This window comes from Peromyscus maniculatus, chromosome 1 (genome assembly GCF_049852395.1).
Source record: "Peromyscus maniculatus bairdii isolate BWxNUB_F1_BW_parent chromosome 1, HU_Pman_BW_mat_3.1, whole genome shotgun sequence".
NCBI classification, from domain to species: domain Eukaryota; kingdom Metazoa; phylum Chordata; class Mammalia; order Rodentia; family Cricetidae; genus Peromyscus; species Peromyscus maniculatus.
In genome coordinates, this window is record NC_134852.1 from 196,517,445 (window position 1) to 196,538,863 (window position 21,419).

Below are 21,419 nucleotides of genomic sequence, written 5' to 3' on the forward strand. Positions count from 1 at the left end.
CAATCTGACGGCCTGTCCAAATTCTGAGGAGGAAGTAAATTCATAGTAAATGTCATGATGGTTGGTCAGAGAGAAGGTCAGAGGAGGAGGGGAGAGCCAGGACTGAGACAGCCGCAGCTAATAAATAACACAAGCGGGGCATGATTTCAGTGTGCCCACCTGGGCTCGCCAGGCGACCTTGGGGCTGCTCACAGCAGGACTGACCCCACAGCAGCCATGAAAGTCTCCGAGAGCGTTGGCGCAGTTCTAACTCGGTATTCAGGGAAGGAGCATCCTTACAGTTATCGGGGACATCCTAAGGCACTGCAACCTGAACTCACTCCTGGGCTGGAGGTGGCTGCTGGGACCACGTTTGTGATGGACACTTTTTAAGAAACCATACTTGAGACCAGGCATAGTGGCTCACGCCTTCAATCACAGCACCTAGGAGGCAGAGGCAGGTGGATATCCCCGAGTTCTAGGACAGCCGGGTCTACACAGAGTTCCAGTATAGCCAAAACTAAACAGAGACCCCGTCTCCTGTCAAAAAAAAAAAAAAGAAAAGAAAAAAGAAAGAAAGATGGTGGAAAGAAAACCAGAAAGAGAAAAAGCAAAGAATGAAAAAAGGATGCTGGACACATCTGTTGGTCCTGTTTTAAGGTGACAGTGGTTGTAACAGTACCCCTTCTCTTCTCTTTTTCCTCTCCCTCTCTTCCTCTCCCTCTCTTCCTCTCCCTCTCTCTTTCTGAAATAGGGTATGGCTATGTAGCCCAGGCTGGCCTTGACTTAGTCACCCTGGGATTACAGGTATGTACTACCATGCCAACCTTAGCATTTCCCTTTAACCTAAAGAAAATATTTTCTGAGAAAACTATGTTCCAAAACATAATGAAAAACAGGGCCACTGGTGGCAGGTCCTCCCTGAGCACCCACCTCTACCTACACCCACTCACGGAGGCCTCACCACCCATGGGGACACCGTGAAGGACACTTCTCCAAGACTTACATTTGTAATAGGGACATGCTACATACCTATCACTAATTAACCATTTGGAGGGGGGAGTCGAGACAGGGTTTCCCTGTGTAGCCCCGGCTCTCCTGAACTCCCTTTGTAGACCAGGCTGGCCCCAAACCCACAGAGATCCATCTGTCTCTGCCTCCAGAGTGCTGGGATCAAAGGCGTGTGCCACCATTGCCTGGCTATCTGTTACTAATCAAAATGGCTTATTTGCCTTCAATATACATCAGTAAACTGTAATATTAGCTTAATTTTTATGTTTTATGCAAGAATACCAAACATCAAAGAAATTGAAAGCTCAGTGTATGATTTACCTATCTTTTTGGATAAACAGATTTGTTTTTTAAAGTTTATGACTTTTAATCCAAGAACAAAGGTTTCCAAATTCAATGCCTGGAACTGATTGGTTTTTGTTAGTTGAAGCCTAAGGGTCCAGGCTTCTCAGAATACAAGCATGAATATGGCGGCAGAGCAGAGAGTGGGAAACGGATTTGAACTTCAAAGATGAGATGGGCTGGCTGCTGTTGCTAAGATCTTGCCGACTCTGTAGATAAACCCTAATGTAGGTTATAAAGAAGCTTCAAGAATTCAGATATACAGATAACCCAATAAGAAATGACCCCTTTTCAGGGTATTTTAAAGCATTCTACAAATCTTTAAAATTCCTATGACTCACATTTCAAGAAATAAATTTATACTTTAGTAAGGCACTCTTGGAACACAAATAGTTTTGAAAACATTTTGGGACAGGGTGAGCCACCCCTTTGTGGGAGAGAGCGAGGGAGCAGACACTGTCCTTGAGTGGAACTCTGTGCACTGCTCTGAGTGGGTGCTGTGGCCCACTCGAAGCGTCTCTAAAGGGGTGGCTATGATCGTGGGGTTCTCCTTCACCAGGAAGGACCACACCAAGAGGGCTGCCCAGGTTTAGTGGGGAATCAAAAGCAGCTGCTCTCTCTCCCGAAGCTGCTTCCTTTGAACAGAGAGCAGTAACTTGGACTTAGCTCCGCCCACAAAGGCAGTGGAAAGGAAGACACCACAGACTTCGTCCTCTGATTGCGCATGGGCTATCATGGGCCACCCTTAACCATGACTCTGATGCGCATGTCCGCTGTTCACCTGACAGCTGTCACTTCTAAACAAGAATTTGAATCCCACCATCCCATTGCTGAGTAAAACAAACACCGTTTACAAAGTAGCCATTACCACTTAGGAGACCTAACAGAGAGGGGCTGGGCGAGGCTCCACTCTTTCCTACAAGATGAAAGAAAAAGAGAGAAGTGGGGGTGGTGTGTGTGTGTGTGTGTGTGTGTGTGTGTGTGTGTGTGTGTGTGTGTGTGTGTAAGATGAAGCCTGAACTACAACTTCACTGTTAAGAGGGCACTGAATGTCCTGTCGGACTTAAAGATGTGCTTCAGGAGTGCGAGACTGCAGCACCACTGGACAAGGTCTTTGCTTCCAAGGAGTAATGGAGGATCCTAGAAAGGCAGAGGTGAGGCACTGTCCTTTTGAATTCTTAGGGGCTGGCAGCTAGCGACCAGTTACTTCCCATAGAACTTCTTGTTGAGAAGGAAGATGAGGAGGTTGATGTTGACTTTAGCTCTATCGAGCAACTTCATGACCGCAACCCCTTCGTATTGTAGCTGCAGCAAGTCCTGATAATGCAACATGAAAGTCTCCATTTGAACTCCCATGAACTTGGCTTTCACTTCAAAGTCTCCAACTTCTTCTGTTGGACCGATTTCAAAGATAACGTTTTTAAACTGATTTACTTGGAGGTCCTCAATTTCCAGAAGAACTCCCTTTTCATGTAGTCTTGCTGCTGTGTATTTCAGAGAAATCTTTTTGCTTTTCTTGCCTTTGATTTCCCTAGGCTTTTTGGAGACCTTGCCCTTGCTGGCCAAGTTATCCAAGCAGGTTTTGATATAGCTCTTGTAGTAATCCACCTGCTCTCCATAAAAAGTGGCCTTCGAGTTCAGAGCTGCGTACGTCTGCTGCAGTTTCACCAGCTCGGCTTTCCTCCTCTGTCTGTATCTCCGCTGATTCCGGATGTCCTTGGCAATGTCGTTGATGAGTTCCTGGTATTTGTTCTTTGGGTCCACAGTCCCAAGCTCTGTTAGCTTCTGGAGGCCAGTCTGAATTTTCTCCTTCTTCTCCTGAAGGCTGAGGTTGCTATCCTCCTTCATGGGTTTTGACTTTTTCATTTTGTCAGGGGTTTTGGCATCCCAGATAGCACGTCTCTGCATGGCTCTCTGATGTTCAGCCTCCTGTTCACTGGTGGCTGGTGTCTCTAGGATTTCAGTCAAGGTGTCTCCTGGCTGGAACCGGATGACATCCACAATTAGACGTTTTGTGTTCAGCAGGATGGTCCGAGCGTCCATCTCTGCATTCTCGTCACCGGGCACATCAAACTTGTTGGTCAATGTGAGGGACACCTCTGTCTTAGCCAGTGCCTCCTTGTTGGGGTCATTTAAATTGCTGCAACTTTCCCCTATCAGGGACTCAATGGTGGGCACCTCGCCAAGGTCGTCCAGTAGTTCGTGGATGGGGTCATTGTGCTCCGGAGCAATGGCATCCTGATGGTCCAGCAGGAAAGTGTGGGTGTTGATGATTTTGCCAATGGAAATGTAGATTACCGGCTTGGTGAGGGTGACTAGATCAGAATACTCATCCACATTAAATTTATCCTGCAGCTCTGGGACGTCGCAAGCATTTTGGAAAAACCATCTGAATTTCTGGTAGGACTGAGAAAGATACTCATTAATGATGCTTAAGTGGGCATTATCGCCCAGAAACATCTTATTGGAAGCCACGTGCTGGAGCATCTTTGCAATGGAGCCCAGATTTCTGCGCTGGTCTGTGGTGAGCTGGCCCCCTGCTGACAGGTCAATGATGTCGAAGGCATCGGCGGTTCATGTATCGGTAGTAAAGCAAGTTACCAATAATCTTCAGCAGCTCGTCCTCACCAGCGTCAGGGAACTTCTCATGCAGCGAATCCTTCGGCACTTTGGCAATGAAGCGAATCCCATAAGGGATTTTGTCCACAGAGCTGATGATGACTGAGAGGAATTTGTCTGTCACGGCCCTCATGTTCCTGATGGAGTTGTCTAGCCTTGTCTTCACTTCTTCATGAGACAAGGCTTGTTCAGGGGTCACATCATAGGGCAGTTTGCTTGCCTCTCCCATCTGAGACTCCATCTGATTAACCCAAGACTTGTAAATATCCACAGGGTCGGTCTTGATGTTGAGCGATTTGTCATCCATAATCTCCTTCACAACAGGGGCCAAGATCTGTCTGAGGGCCTTCTGGCCCCGGGCACCAGGGTTGAAACTCACAACCATCTTAATAACCGTAGGGTTTCCTGTCACGATTTCTTGAATCTGATCCACCTTTGACTTGATCTCCTCCTGGAGTGCTGTCTTGAAGAGTCTCAGCAGCAAGTACTCTTCTCGCTGGTTGGATGCATAGTTGTACAGTGTGAAGATGACAGAGTCCATGAACTTGGTGGACTTGTTCTGTGGCATCTGAAAGATCAGCTTGGCCAGATAGGTGGGGTTGGTCTGCAGTAAGTAGAACAGGTGATGGTAGGCTTCCAGCTTCTCCCTCTTCTCCTTGCTCAGGGCCTTGAGGCCTCCCCTCTGCTTGTTAATCATCACCATATCAGACAGCTGCTCCTTGTTCTTCTTGGTAAGCTTTTTACTGTGGGAAACCACATCCTGCAGCGTGATCTTGTTCTTCACCAGCAGTCCGATTTTGATGTCCATGAGATTGAGGTCATTCTCCAGCTGCTGGTTGGAACGGATGAGGGTGATGACCTCCTCCCGCATCTTCATAAGGTCAAGCTCCTCCTGAAAGTCCTGGTCACTTTGGTCCAGGAGGTGGACAAACTTTCGGACCACAATCATAGGCGGATCCTCCGCATTGATGAGAGTCTTGTAGTCATCACGAGCTTTGTTTGCCCGAATGAAAGCCTGGATTTTGGTAATGTCGTTTATATGATCTCGGAAATACTGCAGGCGGTCTCTATAGCGCTTTCCAGCTTGATGCATCCTGGCAAGGGACTGAATCTTCACAACCTCATCTTTGTGGGAGTGCAGGTAAGCCAGCCGGTCTTGATACGCCTTCTTCTGCTTGTATCCTCTCCACTGTGACTGAATGCAGGTGATGGCGGGGATCTGTTTTCAGGAAGTTCATCCGGGATCGGAACTCCTGTCGCACTAGGTAGCCACGGCAGCGGGCCTGCAGCTTGGTGACCAGGCCTTCGTTGGCCAGCCAAAGCTGCTCCCGGTTATATGCAGCGGTCACTCCGGAGATGGAGCTCTGGATCTCCTCTCGAGAGAGCTGCACAGAATTCTGCATGAAGTCTGGGGGTTCGTCCCATCCTCCGCCTTGCATCTCCAGGTTGTGGTAGTAGTAGTACCCGCCTTTCATCCAGTGCTTCACCCATCTGCTGTTGTTGTCCCCTGCTGCTAGTCTCTTCTTCTTGGCTTCAGCAAGGTCACTCTGGTATGTTTCCCCACATTCGGGGATGACTCCATATAAGCCAACATCCGGGGAACTAAGGGCACTCAGAGTTCTGCCAACATCACCGCTATCTCCAGCTTCATTGATGGCAAAGATTCCTAAGGCAAACCTCTGAGCTTCTTGGGTGTCTTCGTTGGACTGCCAGATTCCGCCTTGAATTTCATCCAACCATAACACAGCTGACTCATCCTGGGTTTCCTGGGCCTTTTCTCGCTTTGCTCTGATCAGTGTGTCTTGATAATACTGCGCCACTTCCGCAAGGACCCCCTCGAGTTTAGCCGCAGGAATCTGCAAGGCCTGCAGAGTCTTCTGAGCGTCCCCTTCATCCAAGGCTTCATTAATTAGACCGATGGCCAAAATCCGCTCATGTTCCTCATGGACCACCAGGTTCACATGGTCCACACAAGCCTGGATGTCATTTCATGTAATAAATTCATTATTCTCTGCATGTGCCTGAGCTTTCAGCTTCATCAACTCATTGAGATACCTTTGACTGTTTTCTTCCTCGATATTGGTAAGGCCTGTGACTGCGCTGCTCAGCTGCTTCCACATGGTGTTCATGTCTCCTGACTCCAGAGCCCTGTTGATGAGGGCCACGGAAGAGAGCATCTCCACCGCCACGGTGAGTTCAGGATGGGTGAGGCTATGTTCAGGACTCTCCTTAAATATCTTCTAAAGAATGGGATCGATTCTAACAAATTTCCATGAAAATATCAAATGAATCAAAGGGTTTTAGCTTTAAGCACTAGAGTTCAAAGAGACCAGAACCAGGATCTAAACTTTAAAACAATTTCCAGTTACTTTCATCTTTCAGTTACTATCTCTTCAACCACAGAAAGATACTACTTCTTATTTGAAAATGACTACTTCCTCCCTCACAGGAACACACACCCCATATCTCTATCCCATACTCTCTCAGGCTCACAATGTTGAGCACGTGTGTTCCCACAGCTGCTAAATTACACAAGGTGAAAGGAAGAGCACATACAACAGAATGCTGTGTGAGGAGAAACCTCAGGTCAGACATACCAAAGAGGCAGAGCACTCTATTTTCCAAGGATTGCCCATCTTTAATAGCAACACACACACACACACACACATTTCAGCACACAAAATAAATCTTTAAAAAAATAAAACTCTCCCTGCCCATCAATGCCTGAGGCCAGTGGGTGAACTGACCCGGAGGCCATAAGAGTAGAGAGCTGCCCCTGTCCCCACCAGCTGCAACACCCAGGAGAGCAGGCCCTGCACCTCCTCTGGGCAGCACAACAGAGCCAATCCTGTCGGTGGAAGTATGGGGGAGCCAGCCCCTAAGTCTGAGCATGGGAGAGCTGGCCCCATTACTCATTTGCCATGTGGCCACATGGGAAGGGGAGAGATGCCCTCCCCTACCCCCCCCCCACTTCCCCACCCCCTACCCATCAGTGCCCGAAGCAGGTGGGAGAGCAGTCCCTGGCCCTCATCAGCTGGAGCACTCTGGAGAGCGGCCCCTGCACCAGGCTTGGGCACCACAGTAGAGCTGGCCCTGAAGGTATAGGTGTGGGAGAACCGACCCTGAGGATGTGAAAGCAGAACTGGCCCTGTCCCCTGTTCATCACTGCCAGGGTAGAACTAGCCAGGGCGATGCAGGTAATTCCGGACTCAGCAGACTCTCTTTTACCAGTATGTGGCCATACCATCAGCATACTTTACGTACATCCCTGAAGGAAGGAAGTTACAGAAAAGGTAGAGAAAGCCAAGAGGAAAATGTAATGAAAGACAAGCAAGAAGAATGGCTGCAGGAAGAGATTGAGCCCTCTGCTCCAGACTCAAGCCCAGAAGAGGAGAGTGCGGGGTAATGTAGGTGAGCACTAGGCAGGTACTAATCTAAGGTAAAACGCTCCTGTGGCCTTCTATGTGGGGCTCGGGGGCTCGCTCAAAAGCACGACTGAAGAGGAACAGGTTCCCATCATCATTCCCAGGCCCATTTCCTGGGTCCTAGAATGTGGAAGAAAAGAAAGGACATTTCTCCCCAAAGTCTGGAAGAGCATAAGGCCAAGTCACCCAGCCTAATGCTCCTCCTCTACCCAGGGCTCTTGAACTTTTAAGGCTTCGCAAACAAAAGGCAGTTCAAAGCCTCTACAGGCTGCGTGAGAGAGAAGAATGGCATAAAGTAATCTAACGAGGCGGAAGCCCAAAGCCGATGGAAGAAGGCACATCTAAAAAGTAAAACCCCTCAAGCTTGCTCCCAGCATTAATCCTCAGGCCCCAGGGGCCAACTGTGTGCATCACAGACCTGGATTCCAGAACACCTCTCTAGACAGTGTGCCAACCGTTAAGATGCAAAACATAAATGGGAAATTCCAGGCCTCCTCAGTGTGAAAAGAAGTGAAAACTCAAAGTCAGATTCCAGCTGTTCTCCAGTAGGCCACAAAGAAAGGCGCTTTCAGGCTGTCTGGATGAACTGAGGAATGTCACCTTTAGAAACCCAAACTGGAATCAATGAAAAACAGATGAGCACCACCTGTCTGCAGAAGCCGTACACATTAAGCAAGCCTTAGGAAACATCCACCTCTAGTCCTGGGGGCTGGAGGGCAAGTCTAACTCTGGTGGTTAGGCAGGCTTCACTGTTAGTCAAAGGAAAAGACAATCATCTGTACAGACCCTGAATATTTCATGTCTAATTGAGCCTCTGAGGAAAAGGATCTGAGAAAGGTGAAAGTGAATGATTTCCCTGAGACACGAGATTTTCGGTGGGGATTTGTCTAGCCTAGTCACCATACTCAGGATCATCAGCTCCACAGACTGAGTCAATGCGCTCCAATCATGTGACTAAAATCATTATCCTAGATACATCAGGCATGGTATATAGTTACAAAGCTACATACTTGTGATGGCTTGATTGTGAACTTGACTACATCTGGAATTACTTATAACACAAAAATGAAGGGGACACCAGTGAGGGATTTCTGTTTAATTTGAAGTGGGAGGATCTATTTCTAATTGGGATCTTTGAGCCAGGAAGACACAACTTTAATCTAGATTTTTTTTTTTTAAATCTATTTATTATGTATACAGTGCTCTGCCTACACGCAAGAAGAGGGCACCATATCTCATTATAGATAATTGTGAGCCACCATGTGGTTGCTGGGAATCGAACTCAGGTGCTCTGGAAGAGCGGCCAGTGCTCTTAGCCTCTGAGCCATCTCTCCAGCCCCTAATCTAGATCTTTAATCCAGATCTTTGGAGCTGGGAAAATCCACCTCTAAGATGGACCACACCTTCTGCTGGAAGCCCACATAAGGACCTGGAAGCAGGAAGCTTTGTTCTTTGCCTGCTTGCTCTCCCTTTGCTAGCAAGTCCATTCCTTCACTAGAATTACAGCCTACTTCTTCAGGATTCCAGTGTACACTGAAGACCAGCTGCAATATCCAGTCTCATGGACTGAGCAACTACTGGATTCTTGGACTTTCTATTCATAGTTAGCCATTGCTGGATTAGCTGGACCACAGTCTGTAAGTCATTCTAATAAATACCATATATATATACACATACATACATACACACATATACACATATATACAGACATATACATACATACCTATGTGTGTATATATTGATATAGATAGATATAGGTATAGATATACAGAGAGATTCTATAAGTTCTAGAGAACCCTGACTAATAAAATCCTTGAGTGCCAAACTGAATTTATCACTTTAGTCTTTGTTATGCTTAATGAACTTCAGTTCCTGGTGGCTTTATTGTATTTTTTAGACAAACCCTCACTCTGAAGGACAGCCTAGCCTAGAAGACATTATGTAGTCCAGGTTGACCTTAAACTTGTGACAATCCTCCTGCCTTGGCCTCCTGAGAGCTGGGATTACAGGCATGAGTCACAACACTGGGTTAACAATATCAACATTTTAAACTTATACGTGTAGATAAGCAACACATGACTCCCTTCTGTACTTAGTATTTAAAGCAAGGAAAACAGTGAGAAATTAAGAAAATCAACTCAACACTCTAAGAAACATAGATTAATCTAAGAAATATACAGAAGATTCATCCTATAGAGGGAGACAGGAATGAAGAGTGCTTGTGAAACTGATTCTATAAAACTAACATCTATAATCAAAAGGGCAGGACATGGGCTAACGATGTATCTCAATAGCAGAGTTCTTGCCCAACACGCACAAGACCCTGTTTCAATCTCTAACACTATCAAGAAAGGAGGGGAAAGACTTTAGGCAACATCAAATGAGGATGTGGAAAAACCAGAACTCTCATAATGTTGCTGGTGGGAGCATAAAATAATGTCATTTTGGAAATCAGTCTGACAATTTCTTAAAAAGTTAAAACAGAGCTGGAGAGAGCTTAGCAGTTAAGAGCACATACTGCTCTTGCAAAGGACCAAAGTTCAGTTTCCAGACTCCTATCAGGTGGCTCACAATTTCCTGTAGTTCTAGCTCCAGGGGATCCAAGGCCTGAATCCTCAGGCACCTGCACTTACATGTACATATATCAACAAACGCACACTACAGATACTTAAAAACAAAATATAGGACAGGCAATAGTGGCTCATGCCTTTAATCCCAGTACTTGGGAGACAGAGGCAGGTGAATCTGAGTTTGAGGCCAGCCTGGTCTACAAAGTAAGTTCTAGGACAGCCAGGGCTACATAGAGAAACCTTGTCTCAAAAACAAAACAAAACAAAACAAAAAACTAACAACTTTTAAGTTTAAACACAGATTTTCCAAATTAAAACATATGACTTCATGTCTTCCATTCACAAATGTGCAAAAATTACATTATTCCTGAGAGTAATAAAATGGTAACAAACTAAATGTCTATCAAGTGATAAGTGAATAGACAAAAAACAGTATATCTATATAACACTAATAGGCAATAAAAAGGAATGAAACATTTATATATCAAACACAGTATGAATGAACCTTAAGAATATGCTAGTCAAAGAAGCCATACACAAAAACATGTATTATATGATTTTAGTTAAATGTAATGTCTAAACCCCACAAACCTTAAAAAGACACAAAATATATAAGCTGTAGCCAAGGCTGAGGATGGAAACTGAGATTACCGTAAATGTGTCTAAGAAATATTGCACTTATGGGAATGTTCTAAACCTCTATTTTATTTTTTATTTCCTTTCTTTGAGACAAGAGTCTCTCTGTGTGGCCCTGGCTGTACTGGAACTTGCTATGAACCAGAGCAGACTAGCCTTGAACTTGAGATCTACCTACCTCTGCCTCCTGAGTGCTGGAATTAAAGGTGTGCACCATCATACCTGGCATCTAAACCTCTATTATGTGATGGTTGCATAATTTAATAAGCTTACTAAAATATCAATTAATTATACACTTAAAATGGGTAAATTTGCTGGGCAATGTCGGGAGACAGAGGCAGAAGGAACTCTGGGAGTTTGAGGCCAGCCTAGTCTAACCAGTAAGTTCCAGAACAGCCAGGGCTATGTAGAGAGACCCTGGGGACAAGAAGGTGGGGAGGGGAGGGGAAGGGAGAAAGGAAGGAAAGAAGAAAGGGAGAGGAAAAGAAAAGAGAGTAAATGTGGTAAGCAGATCATATACCATGTGCAATCAGTAAAAACCAAGTAATAGACATTTTCTTCTCTGCCAGTGAAAGGAACTCACATGTGTGCCAATGTTGACCACCAAATGCTTTTCCACTTCAGGGCTGGCAAGGCAAAACCAACAAGGTCCTGGAGGCTGAGCTTTATATGAAAGAAAGCCAAGCGTTATTATGCTCCAATCACAACAGGAATAATCAACCTACAGAATTTATCCTGGTGGCTGGCAAGATGGATTAGCAGGTAAAAGTGCTGGCCACACGAGCCTGACAACTTGAGGTCCATACCCACACCCACAGTGGAAGGAAAGAGCTCACTCCAGAGCTGTCCTCGCACTTCCACATGCACGTCACAGCAGCTGTGCATGCACACTCACACATGCCAACAATATTAATAACTTTAAATAGAGAACTCATTGTTATTCGTCATTGTCTGATCTATACATACCGCAAAGACCGCAAAGCACTGCCCCAGTGGGCTGGACTTGTGTTTCTCACTATGTCTGCCCAGAGCCTGGCACCCTTTTCAATGAAACTAACCCACTATTTGAAGCCTTCTGAATTGATAATCAGTCCATAGGTACGTGATCCACAAATAGATCACACATTGGGGAAAAAAGCAGCAGGCAACTGGCAACAGGCTACAGTAAGAGAACACTGACTTGGGTGGGGGTTTGTCAGGCACCCCAATTCTAGTCCCAGCCATGACATCAGCTAGCCACATAACCACAGGCTGACCTTCCTAAGTTCAGACTCACCTCTTTAAAATAACAGAGGGAAGAAAGAGGACCTCATGAAAGCTAGCCTGAAAGTCCTTCCTCTCAGTTTACTGACAGTTCTAATATTTTACAAACTCTCCTCAGTTTTAGACACTCTTACTATGTTTTACAGAGACAAAAGGAGCTTCTTCTGTATTCTTTTTTTTAAAAATAATTTATTTAACTTTATGTGCATTGGTGAGAAGGTGTCAGATCCCCTGGAACTGGAATTACAGACAATTGTGATCCACCATGTGGGTGCTGGGAATTGGACCTGGATCCTCTGGAAGAGCAGTTGGTGCTCTTAACCACTGAATCATCTCTCCAGCCCTCTATATCCTTACAGGAAGAGTCTCAAACAGCCTCAATGTAGGCCATTTTTATACTATTCTATTTTCACTTTGCTCCTAGTAGCTCCATAAACTTTTCTTTGCCAGAAGATGCTCTTAGCAATGCCACGTTCCAAACCCCCCAACCCCCCCAAAAAAGGTACTGCTCCCAAAGGAGACCAAGGTACTTACGAGGTCTGCGAGGCTGCTTGGCCTGAGGAGGCTTGTTATCTCTGCCTGTGGATGACCGCTTCCTTCCCTGCTTTTCATTCAAATCGAAGAAGAATTGACAGGCAGGTTCTTCCTGGAATGGCCAGTGGGAGGAGTATGCTATTCAGCTAGCCTTCACACAGTAACCAACCACCAACAAAAGGGGACTTGTCTGCCACCCACATCTGTTTCCTCTCAGCCCTTCCCTGCCTATTCTAGGGAAGAGAAGTATCTTCCCAATCTGATGCCTGGACTCCCACCCAGTCCCATATCTCAGCACACCTATCCAACCACTACCACATTTATCTCTTCTGAAAAATAAAAAATGTATAGAGCAATTCTTCCCCAAAGCAGAGCAATATAAACCCAATTACATTTTCTCCTTTCTCTCCCAATGACACAGAGTAGCCCTAAAATTTCAGAGATGAAACAAGTCTGAGCCAACTTCAGCTAATGAGACGAGAGGGTCAAAGAGCCATTAGGAGCAAAGGTAGAAAGGGGAGGCAGAACATGGTTCTGAGTGGACAGAGAAGTCCAAGAAAGCAGACCTTGTGCCCGACCATGAAAACGTGACTGCTCTTGCTTTAGTCGGGGAAAAGCTAATTTCTAAAGGTCTGTTACTAAGAAACTTCTTCAAAGTAAATTTCTCTATTAGAAATCATAAATCTCTGCTACCAATGGACCCTTGCCTGAAAAAACTGAATAATCAACTTCAGACAAGGAAAAAAAATATGAGTCAACTCAGGCAAAGACTCAACATTGAACTGCTAACCTCAAAATACAATTAAAAATTTGAGCTTAATTACAAACTATTAGGATCTTCTAAATATTATCATGATTTGCCAAGAGGAAAAACATTATGAGTCTAGAACTGAACTTGTTTGATGCATGAAACTATAACCAGGAAAAGCGTACCTACAGAGGACAACCTGGCCCTGAATCCCAGCCCACAATCAAAAGTCACCTGAGGGGCAGGAATTTGTTTTCCTACAGCTGCTTCCTTTCCAGATTCTCGGTAAGGATTCTCAGTGACATCTGGAGGCTGCTTTACCAGTTCTGCTACAGCCATTAGCTTCATGGGAACAATACTGAATGCATAAAGATACTCCAGAAAACAAAAACAAACCAGCATAACGTTAGAGAAAATACTGTTATAGTCACTGTGATCAACCCAGGTTACGATGACAATTTCACAGAAAGTCTCCGACATAAGTAAAATCACAAGCCTGAGTGTGGCTCTGAGAATACACAGTAGTGTAGCAAATGCCATTCTGGTGGCTTCTGCAATGGCTAATGAGGGCTCACACAGTAATGAGCAACCAATCAAAGGCCCGGACCTTAGAGACAAGGTCCTTCACTTGGATAGGGGACTGTGACAACCCTCACCACAAGGCTCAGGGGGACTTGTTTTGTAAGCTTTGAAGACACTCTGTTCCTGTCACTGCATCTTTTGTTTATGTGAACTTTGTCAACAGAATCATCTTCTTAATGAACACTCCAACTGGACAAAGTAAGCTTTCTCTCTGACACTACACAATTCTCACATATGCTGTTCACTGCCTTGGGGATGAATAGCAAACAAGAAAATAATTCATATATACTTTATAACTCTTGGGCTAATAGCATAAGACAGAAAACTTTAGGCATAAATATATGCTTTACTTCAACACAATATGGAAATGAAACTTGAAGTTACAGGGATACACTATTTTCCATTTAACTGTACTGGGGAAAACTGACACTATCCAGTCAGAGTACAAGAAAAGGGTAAGGAATAGACTGGGACAGAATGTTGAGGTGAATGGTGCTTGTCAAGTTAAAACTGTGCACTTTTGACTACGACATGAGCTGCATTGTGCATCTGTGAAACTAAGAGCCTGAAATCAATCACAAAGCACTGCTCAGCCCGAATGGTCAGCTTAAAACATCACAGTCTAGACCTGCCAAGAACGAGCTTCAAAGCTTAAAACATAGAGAATGAGCATGAGGTTACTTATGTTTAAACACTGTCGATAACATGCTATAGAAAACAATTGCTTAGAGAGGAAGATTATTCTGCCTATTTTCTCATTAACTGCTTATTTTGGTATTAGCTGTCTCAGTCAACAGTCTCATTTTCAGCACTAGCAAGACATTCCCAGAGAAGTGAAACACACTACCTACTTTGCTGATTTATTTCCTTTCACCATCTGTACTATTTTCTAGATTCCAGGTATAACTAATAATTCAAAAAGCCAAGGAAGGCTTAATATACATACATACATACATACATACACACACACACACACACACACACACATACATATATGTTTCATTTTGTTTGCTGCTGTTGCTGTTGTTGTTTTCGAGATAGGGTCTTACTAGGTAACCTTGGCTGGCCTAGAACTCACTATGTAGACCAGGCTGGCCTCAAACTCAGTGATCTGTCTGTCACTGTCTCCCAAGTGCTGGGATTAAAGGCATGTGCCACTGTACCAAGCTTTAAGAATATTCCTGAGAGGATTTTATCATTTCAGCTAAACGAAGCTGCTAGAAGCAAGTAAGCCTTTCATCTGGGGCAAACACACGTAACAACAGAGGCAAGCACATGGATGTGGATGGAAAGGAACACCGTTCTAACTCTGCTGTATCCCACTGAGCCACGCCTTTCTCTAAGACCTCCGACAAAGCCACCCAGGAACCCTGGCTTTACAAAGGAGTCACTGAAGCTGCTGGAGCTTCCGGTTGGAGGCCAGAAGGTCTGAATGCCAAACTAGAGGAAAAACACTTCCCACGCCGACAGTGAAGAGTAGCCCACAAACACTCAAATCTTTACCTTTTTCTTTTCCGGATTCCCAACATTGGCCAGCGCTATGAAGCGGGTGGCATGCTGCGCGCTTTCTTGTAGAACAACATGGTTTCTAGAACGTATTCGAAAAATGACAGGTCACTTTATTTTATTTTACAGAGCAGTGGGTTTCATTATGGCATTTTCATATAGGAACCTTTATACTTTGCTTTAATTCATGCCCCTCCCCTTGCCAACCACCCTGGTTCTCTTCCTTCCCTCAAATAGTTACTCCTCCTTCTTTCAAGTCATTCTAACCAGGACTATAGAGGTGGTGAGGGTCAGGGAGAGGGAAACCCTTAAATGCTGCTGGTGGGAATGTGAAATCATGCAGCATTAGGAGGCCTCTCACATACTAAGCCAGAGCCACCAGATGACCCTGATGTACCACACGGCTCCTAATCAAACATGTCCATCCATGGTTACTGCTACACTCTTCACTTGGAAGTGTGGAACTACTTAACTGTGCAACAGATGAATGGATAAAATAGTGCACACACACATGGAATTTCCAACCATAAATAAAAATAAAAGCATGACAACTGCAGGAAAATGGACTGACCAGGAATCATGATGTTAAGAGAACTAAACTACTCAGAAAGAGAAATACTACACATTTTCTCTAAAAAAAAAAAAAAAAAAAGGGTGAGCGCCAGGCAGTGGTGGCGCACACTTTTAATCCCAGCACTCTGCAGGCAGAGGCAGGTGGATCTCTGTGAGTTCAGGGACAGCCTGGTCTACATAGTAAGTTCTAGAACAGCCAGGGCTACATAGAGAGACTGTCTCAAAAAAACAAAAAACAAAAATCAAAAAAACACCACCAACAAAACAAACAAACAAAACCCACCAAAAACAACAACAAAACAGGACCCAATCATCTACAACGATCACCCAGCACTGTAAAGATAGACCCTAAACTTTTAAGGAGTCTTATAGTCTAACCCCTTTTATTTCAAGTTAGGAAACAAACTCAGAAAATGAATGACTTATGAGTGTGGTGTCTCAATGGGAAATGTCCTCCAGAGGAACACTTGGTGGTGCTATGTGGGGAACCCTTGGGAGGTGGAGCCTTGTTGAAGGAAGTATGTCATGAGCTTTGAAGGTTTACACCTTGGCCCACTTCCTGCTCTTTCTTTCTGTTTCCTATGTACAGATAAAATGTGATCAGCCAGCTTTCTGCTCCTGCTACCACGCTATGCCTTCCCCTCCATGGTGGATTCTCCTGGAATTATAAGCTAAAAGAAACCTTTTCTTCTTCAGGTTGCTTCTGGACATGACATTTTACCACAGTAACAAAAGTGGAACTAATACAGTTAATCACTTGTTCTGGTGCCTTAGTACTAGAAGGAACCAAGACACATGACTAAAAGTGAACAAGGTGATGGGAAGTTTGTAGAAAAGCCCCCTGAGGTGTTACTCACCGGTACGGAAGTCTCTCGTAATATGACTTTTCCAAAGCAGCAAAATGATACCTTGGTTTCAAGCTTGCAGCAAGACTGGAGACCAAAGCTGAGCCACATTTTTTGGTATCCACTTCTCCCTAGTAAATGGGAACTTGGTTATCCACACAGGCTCAGGAATTATGAACAAATGCAAAGAAACAAGAAAGCATTTTGAAATATCTTTCTAATTCATACACAGATACAAGTGTGGACTGCAAGATTTGCAGTGAATTACATGCCTAGGGCAATGAAACACATACAAGTACTGGACTAGTATAATTTCAGAACAGCACAATTGTTGGACACCAGTGGGTACAAGGCAAGGCAACCCTTCCATAATGACCTCTAAAACACACATTAAGAGCTCTTTTTGAAGACAGGTCTCTCCCTACAGCCTATAAATTATGTCTCCATAAGTAAGCTTTAAAGTGCACCTATGTATCTGATAGAGCAGTAAGTCATGGTCAATGTAGAAAATAAACTGAACTGCTACATTCAGAGCTCCCAGGACCCAGCAAACATTCAGGGGCCTCATAAGCATATAAGCCTTCCTTTTATTTTAGTCAGGGAAGTGGCACAACCACACCTTTGTTATAAAGCTTATAAACACCTTTGACCTCATAACTCGGGAGGCAGAGGCAGACAGATCTCTGTGAATCTGAGGCCAGCCTGGTCTACATGGCAAGTTCCAGGACAGCGACGGCTACATAAAGACTCTATCTCAAACAAAATAAAACAAACAGAAGCTTGCAAATAAAATATTTTGTCAGGGTAGACTTGCTCACAGAACATTCCTAGCTTTTGTCTTATGCTTTCCTGCTTCAAGTTTTTCCTAAAAGGCAGGTGACTGACCTTGAATTTAGCTGTAGCATCACAAAGATTACCTAACTATATTGTTTTCTTTCCCATAAAAATCTTTTATGGGCCAGGCATAGTGGCACACACTTTTAATCCCAGCACTCAGGAGGCAGAGGCAGGTAGATCTCTGTGAGTTTGAGGCCAGCCTGGTCTATAGAGCGAGTTCCAGGACAGCCAGAGCTGTTACACAGAGAAACCCTGTCCAGAAACAATATTCTGGAATGGAAAGGGGAAAATAAATGCAACTGGAGAGATGCCAATAGCTGTAAATCTTTCCACTGAGAATTAATAAACTTGCAAAATATATAAAGAGAAAGGTTAATGGAGATACTTACAGAGAACATAATTTCAGGAACCATTCACTTACAATTAAGATTCAGGAATCTCATCTATAAATTACACTTTCATGAGATCAACTTCTGCTTGTCAGCAGATGTAGCTTTTAGAATCTTGAAAGTTTTCATAGAACATTTTTTAAAATTTATTTATTATTATGTATACAGTGTTCTGCCTGCAGGCCAGAAGAGGGCACCAGATCTCATTACAGATGGTTGTGAGCCACTATGTGGTTACTGGGAATTGAGCTCAGGACCTCTGGAAGAGCGGCCAGTGCTTTTAGACACTGAGCCATCTCACCAGGCCCCATAAAACATTTCTAATAAAAGGTACTAAGAGTTAAAATAGTCAAAAGAAAAAGAAAAAGAATGTTAAAATCCCAACTTAAACCAATGCAATTTGCTTTAAAATTTTCAACTGAACAAACACTACTCACAGAAGAATTCCCAAAGCTCCCCACATACTTGGGCCATGGGGACGTGAGCAAGATATCAACACCCTTAAACTGGGATGCTGAACACAGCATTGTTCTCAGAGAAGACACGTCCTTGGGACTAAAACTGTAACTTGGGACTGGTTCATCTAAGGACTCTGTCCCACTGAGATACGCAATCTGCAGCCCCGAGCTTCCAGTGAAGACACCTTTTCGACCTGGGTTCAAAGAAAAGTGAACAAGTTTTAGTCAAAACTGCAGAAGGAAATCTCCTGGCTCTCTGTCTTTCTACACACTTGAAGGGGTGTAACTCCCACAGCCCCACCTGGCTGCCAGAGATCCAGACTGCCTGGTTCTGACAACATTCCTGTTCCCTAAGTGGGAATAGCTTTTCTGTGGTGGCTGCTGGTCACTGACTGAAACTGCCAGTGGCCTCCCACCCTTCCCTCAGATCCTGCAAAGCTGGTGTTTGCACACTGACCTGTCCTCGAGCACCTGTTTCCCCCACCCTGATGACAGCCTCTCACCAAGGTACCATCATCTCCTTGCTTCCCCTCACTCTATTTCTCTAACAGCTTGATCCTTTTCTTAGCTTTATTTTTCATCTTTATAGTACCAACTCCCCAAATTGTATACTAATGGATCTGCTCTAGAAAGAACTATCAAGTTATATACAACTGCGATGCGTCAGGCTATCACAGGTCCACCAACAAGATCACTGTGGAAAAGACGTGGCTCAGTGGACTGCACCTGACAAAACGGTTGACAAATAGAGTATCGTTCCTAATACAATGGAAAAACACAGATTGTGACAAGTCAGACCCATGTTCACATCTATAACAAACGCATTTCAATGTCTGTCTCACAGCTGTAGCTAAAAATCAATAAGCAGAGGGGCCAGAGAGATGGCTCAGCCATTATCAGAGGATTTGGGTGTGGTTCCTAACACCCAGAGGGTGGCTCTCAAAAGTCTGTAACTCTAGTTCCAGATCCCCAACGGTACAAGGCACACATGTGGTACACACACATACATATATGTAGGCAATACACCCACACTCAGAAAATAACAATAACTCCTGTTTAAAAAGCAGGCCTGGTAGGGATGACTCAAGAAAAGGCGTTTGCTTTGCAAGTCTAAAATCCTGAGTGAGTTCAAGCCTTAGAGCCTACATAAAGGTGAGAAAAGAGAACCAACTCCACAAAGTTGTCCTCTGAGCTCCACACGTGCACTGTGGCAAATGTATGTGCGCGCGCGCGCGCGCGCACACACACACACACACACTGATGAAAATATGTAAAAATAATAAGCACGGGGACTATAGAGACAGTTCAGTGGCAGAGCACACACTTAGCAAATGTGCGAGACCCTGGGTTTTATCTCCAGTAACACAAATAATAACATAACAATACATTTTAAATCATATAAAAAATGTTTCCCTCACTCTGCCTAAAGGAGTTTCATGTGATTGGAGAAAGCGGAAATTGTTTCTACGAGGACCACATTGGCGGAGGACTAAAGGCAATGACAGAGTACTGTGGGAAGGGTAAAGAAGGGCATTTCTAACCAAGGAAATACAGCAGCTTTCTAGAGACACAAGAACAATGTGAAGAAGCGTTGTAGAAAACGACGACTTGAAGGCCCGAGACAGCAAGCTCACAGCAGAGGGGGAGGGAGCAACAGGAGAACTTGACCACTGCTTTTATTCTGACACTGAAGAAGTGCGGGGGCTGTGAACAGCTTCAACCTAGAATCAGAGTGGCCCTGAACGAGGAACGAGGACAAAAGGAAAGAAAAATCTCAGGGATGAACACTGAAAATCTGAGCTAGAGTAAAGCTAGCTAGCCAGATTAGCAAGTAAGGCATGTGCATGCAGCAAGACCTACAATAAGGACGGACTTTCTTTTATTTGAACGTAATGTGCACCTTAAGTTCTCCATGTAATGTGGGCAAGGTCACTCTAGATGGCTGAAAAACTGTGTACACAGCTACAGTAACACAGGAGATTGAGGGCAACAGAGAAACAGCAGAGAAGAAACATCACTGTCCAGAGAGGTACAGGTGCAGACTTTGAGAAAAAATCTGCCCCAGAGGGAAAAACAAAACAAACTCCTATTTTCCCAAGCTTCAATGGCAGAAGGATCCAATCAAAGCTCCTCCTAAGGGACCAATCCCTGGAAATCTTTTACTAAATTCATTACAACAACAAATATTAACTCACCCAGGTAAGTGATGTTTTCAGCTAATTCACACCCATCAGCATCCTGGAAATACTGCACTGTCTCCTGGTTGTTGGCACCAAGAACATATGTCTGAATAGGAGCTAATGGGGGAAACAGACGTGGCACCATATGGTTACTGGATCTGCTCTGAAATGTCCCTCATGGGTCACATAGTCATAGCCAGAGTAAAGAGCCTGAGTTCCTTCCTAAATGTAGAGCCCCACCACTAAGACGTCCTAATCCAACCCTGTGGCTTAACTACTGAATGACAGCTCTAGGCCAATGAATTACCATCTTAAAGTAGATGGTCAGTGTATATACAATGAAGAAAACAGCCTACAATAAAAGCACTTGACAGGGATGGAGAGATGGCTCAGCAGTTAAGAGTACTATCTGCTCTTCCAGAGGACCCTAGTTCAATTCCCAGCACCCACATGGCAGATCACAACTGTCTATAACTCCAGTTATACATGCAGGCAAAACATCAATGCACATAAAAATAAATAAATCTTTTTTTAAAAAATAGTGAGCTAGGAAATCAGCTCTCTGGAAATAAAGAAAATAAAGTATTTTTTTAAAAAAGCACTTGCTAAAAAAAAAAAAAGCGCTAAAACTGAAAATAAATGAAAGGGCATGCTCAGTTGCACTTATTCAATTCTTGCCAGTCTAAATGAGCATTCTTTTGGTAGAAAGAAACTGGAAATTCAAAATGTGGGGAAAAAGATGGATTATACATATGCATTCTTTTCAGCTCGATGCAGGGCTCAAGAGGGACACACCACTCTTCTTTACTTTGTTCTGTTTCAGACAGTCTAGCCATGCGGCCCAAGCTATAGTCATGGATTCATGATACTTCGACCTTGGCCTTTCAAGTGTGCACCACAGGCATGCGCCGTCAAGGGCACA

General features: G+C 44.3%; 1 protein-coding gene and 1 pseudogene across 6 annotated transcripts in view; both read right to left on the reverse strand.

Moving 5' to 3' along the window:
* Nucleotides 1-21,419, reverse strand: part of Cwf19l1 (CWF19 like cell cycle control factor 1) — a 31,068-nt gene that overhangs the window by 5,544 nt on the left and 4,105 nt on the right. For 3 of the 6 annotated variants that reach the window (XM_016006640.3, XM_016006641.3, XM_076563145.1), the window contains exons 4-10: nucleotides 20,513-20,614; nucleotides 18,297-18,511; nucleotides 16,646-16,764; nucleotides 15,213-15,297; nucleotides 13,362-13,502; nucleotides 12,380-12,491; nucleotides 11,166-11,245 (exon numbers count right to left, since the gene is read on the reverse strand). In XM_016006640.3, the coding sequence (XP_015862126.2) occupies nucleotides 11,166-11,245; nucleotides 12,380-12,491; nucleotides 13,362-13,502; nucleotides 15,213-15,297; nucleotides 16,646-16,764; nucleotides 18,297-18,511; nucleotides 20,513-20,614 (854 nt within the window). The remainder of the gene's footprint in view (nucleotides 1-11,165; nucleotides 11,246-12,379; nucleotides 12,492-13,361; nucleotides 13,503-15,212; nucleotides 15,298-16,645; nucleotides 16,765-18,296; nucleotides 18,512-20,512; nucleotides 20,615-21,419) is intronic. The other 3 variants (XM_076563146.1, XM_016006642.3, XM_042264046.2) reach the window with 2 other exon arrangements.
* LOC102910166 (ras GTPase-activating-like protein IQGAP1 pseudogene) lies at nucleotides 2,309-6,587 on the reverse strand (annotated as a pseudogene).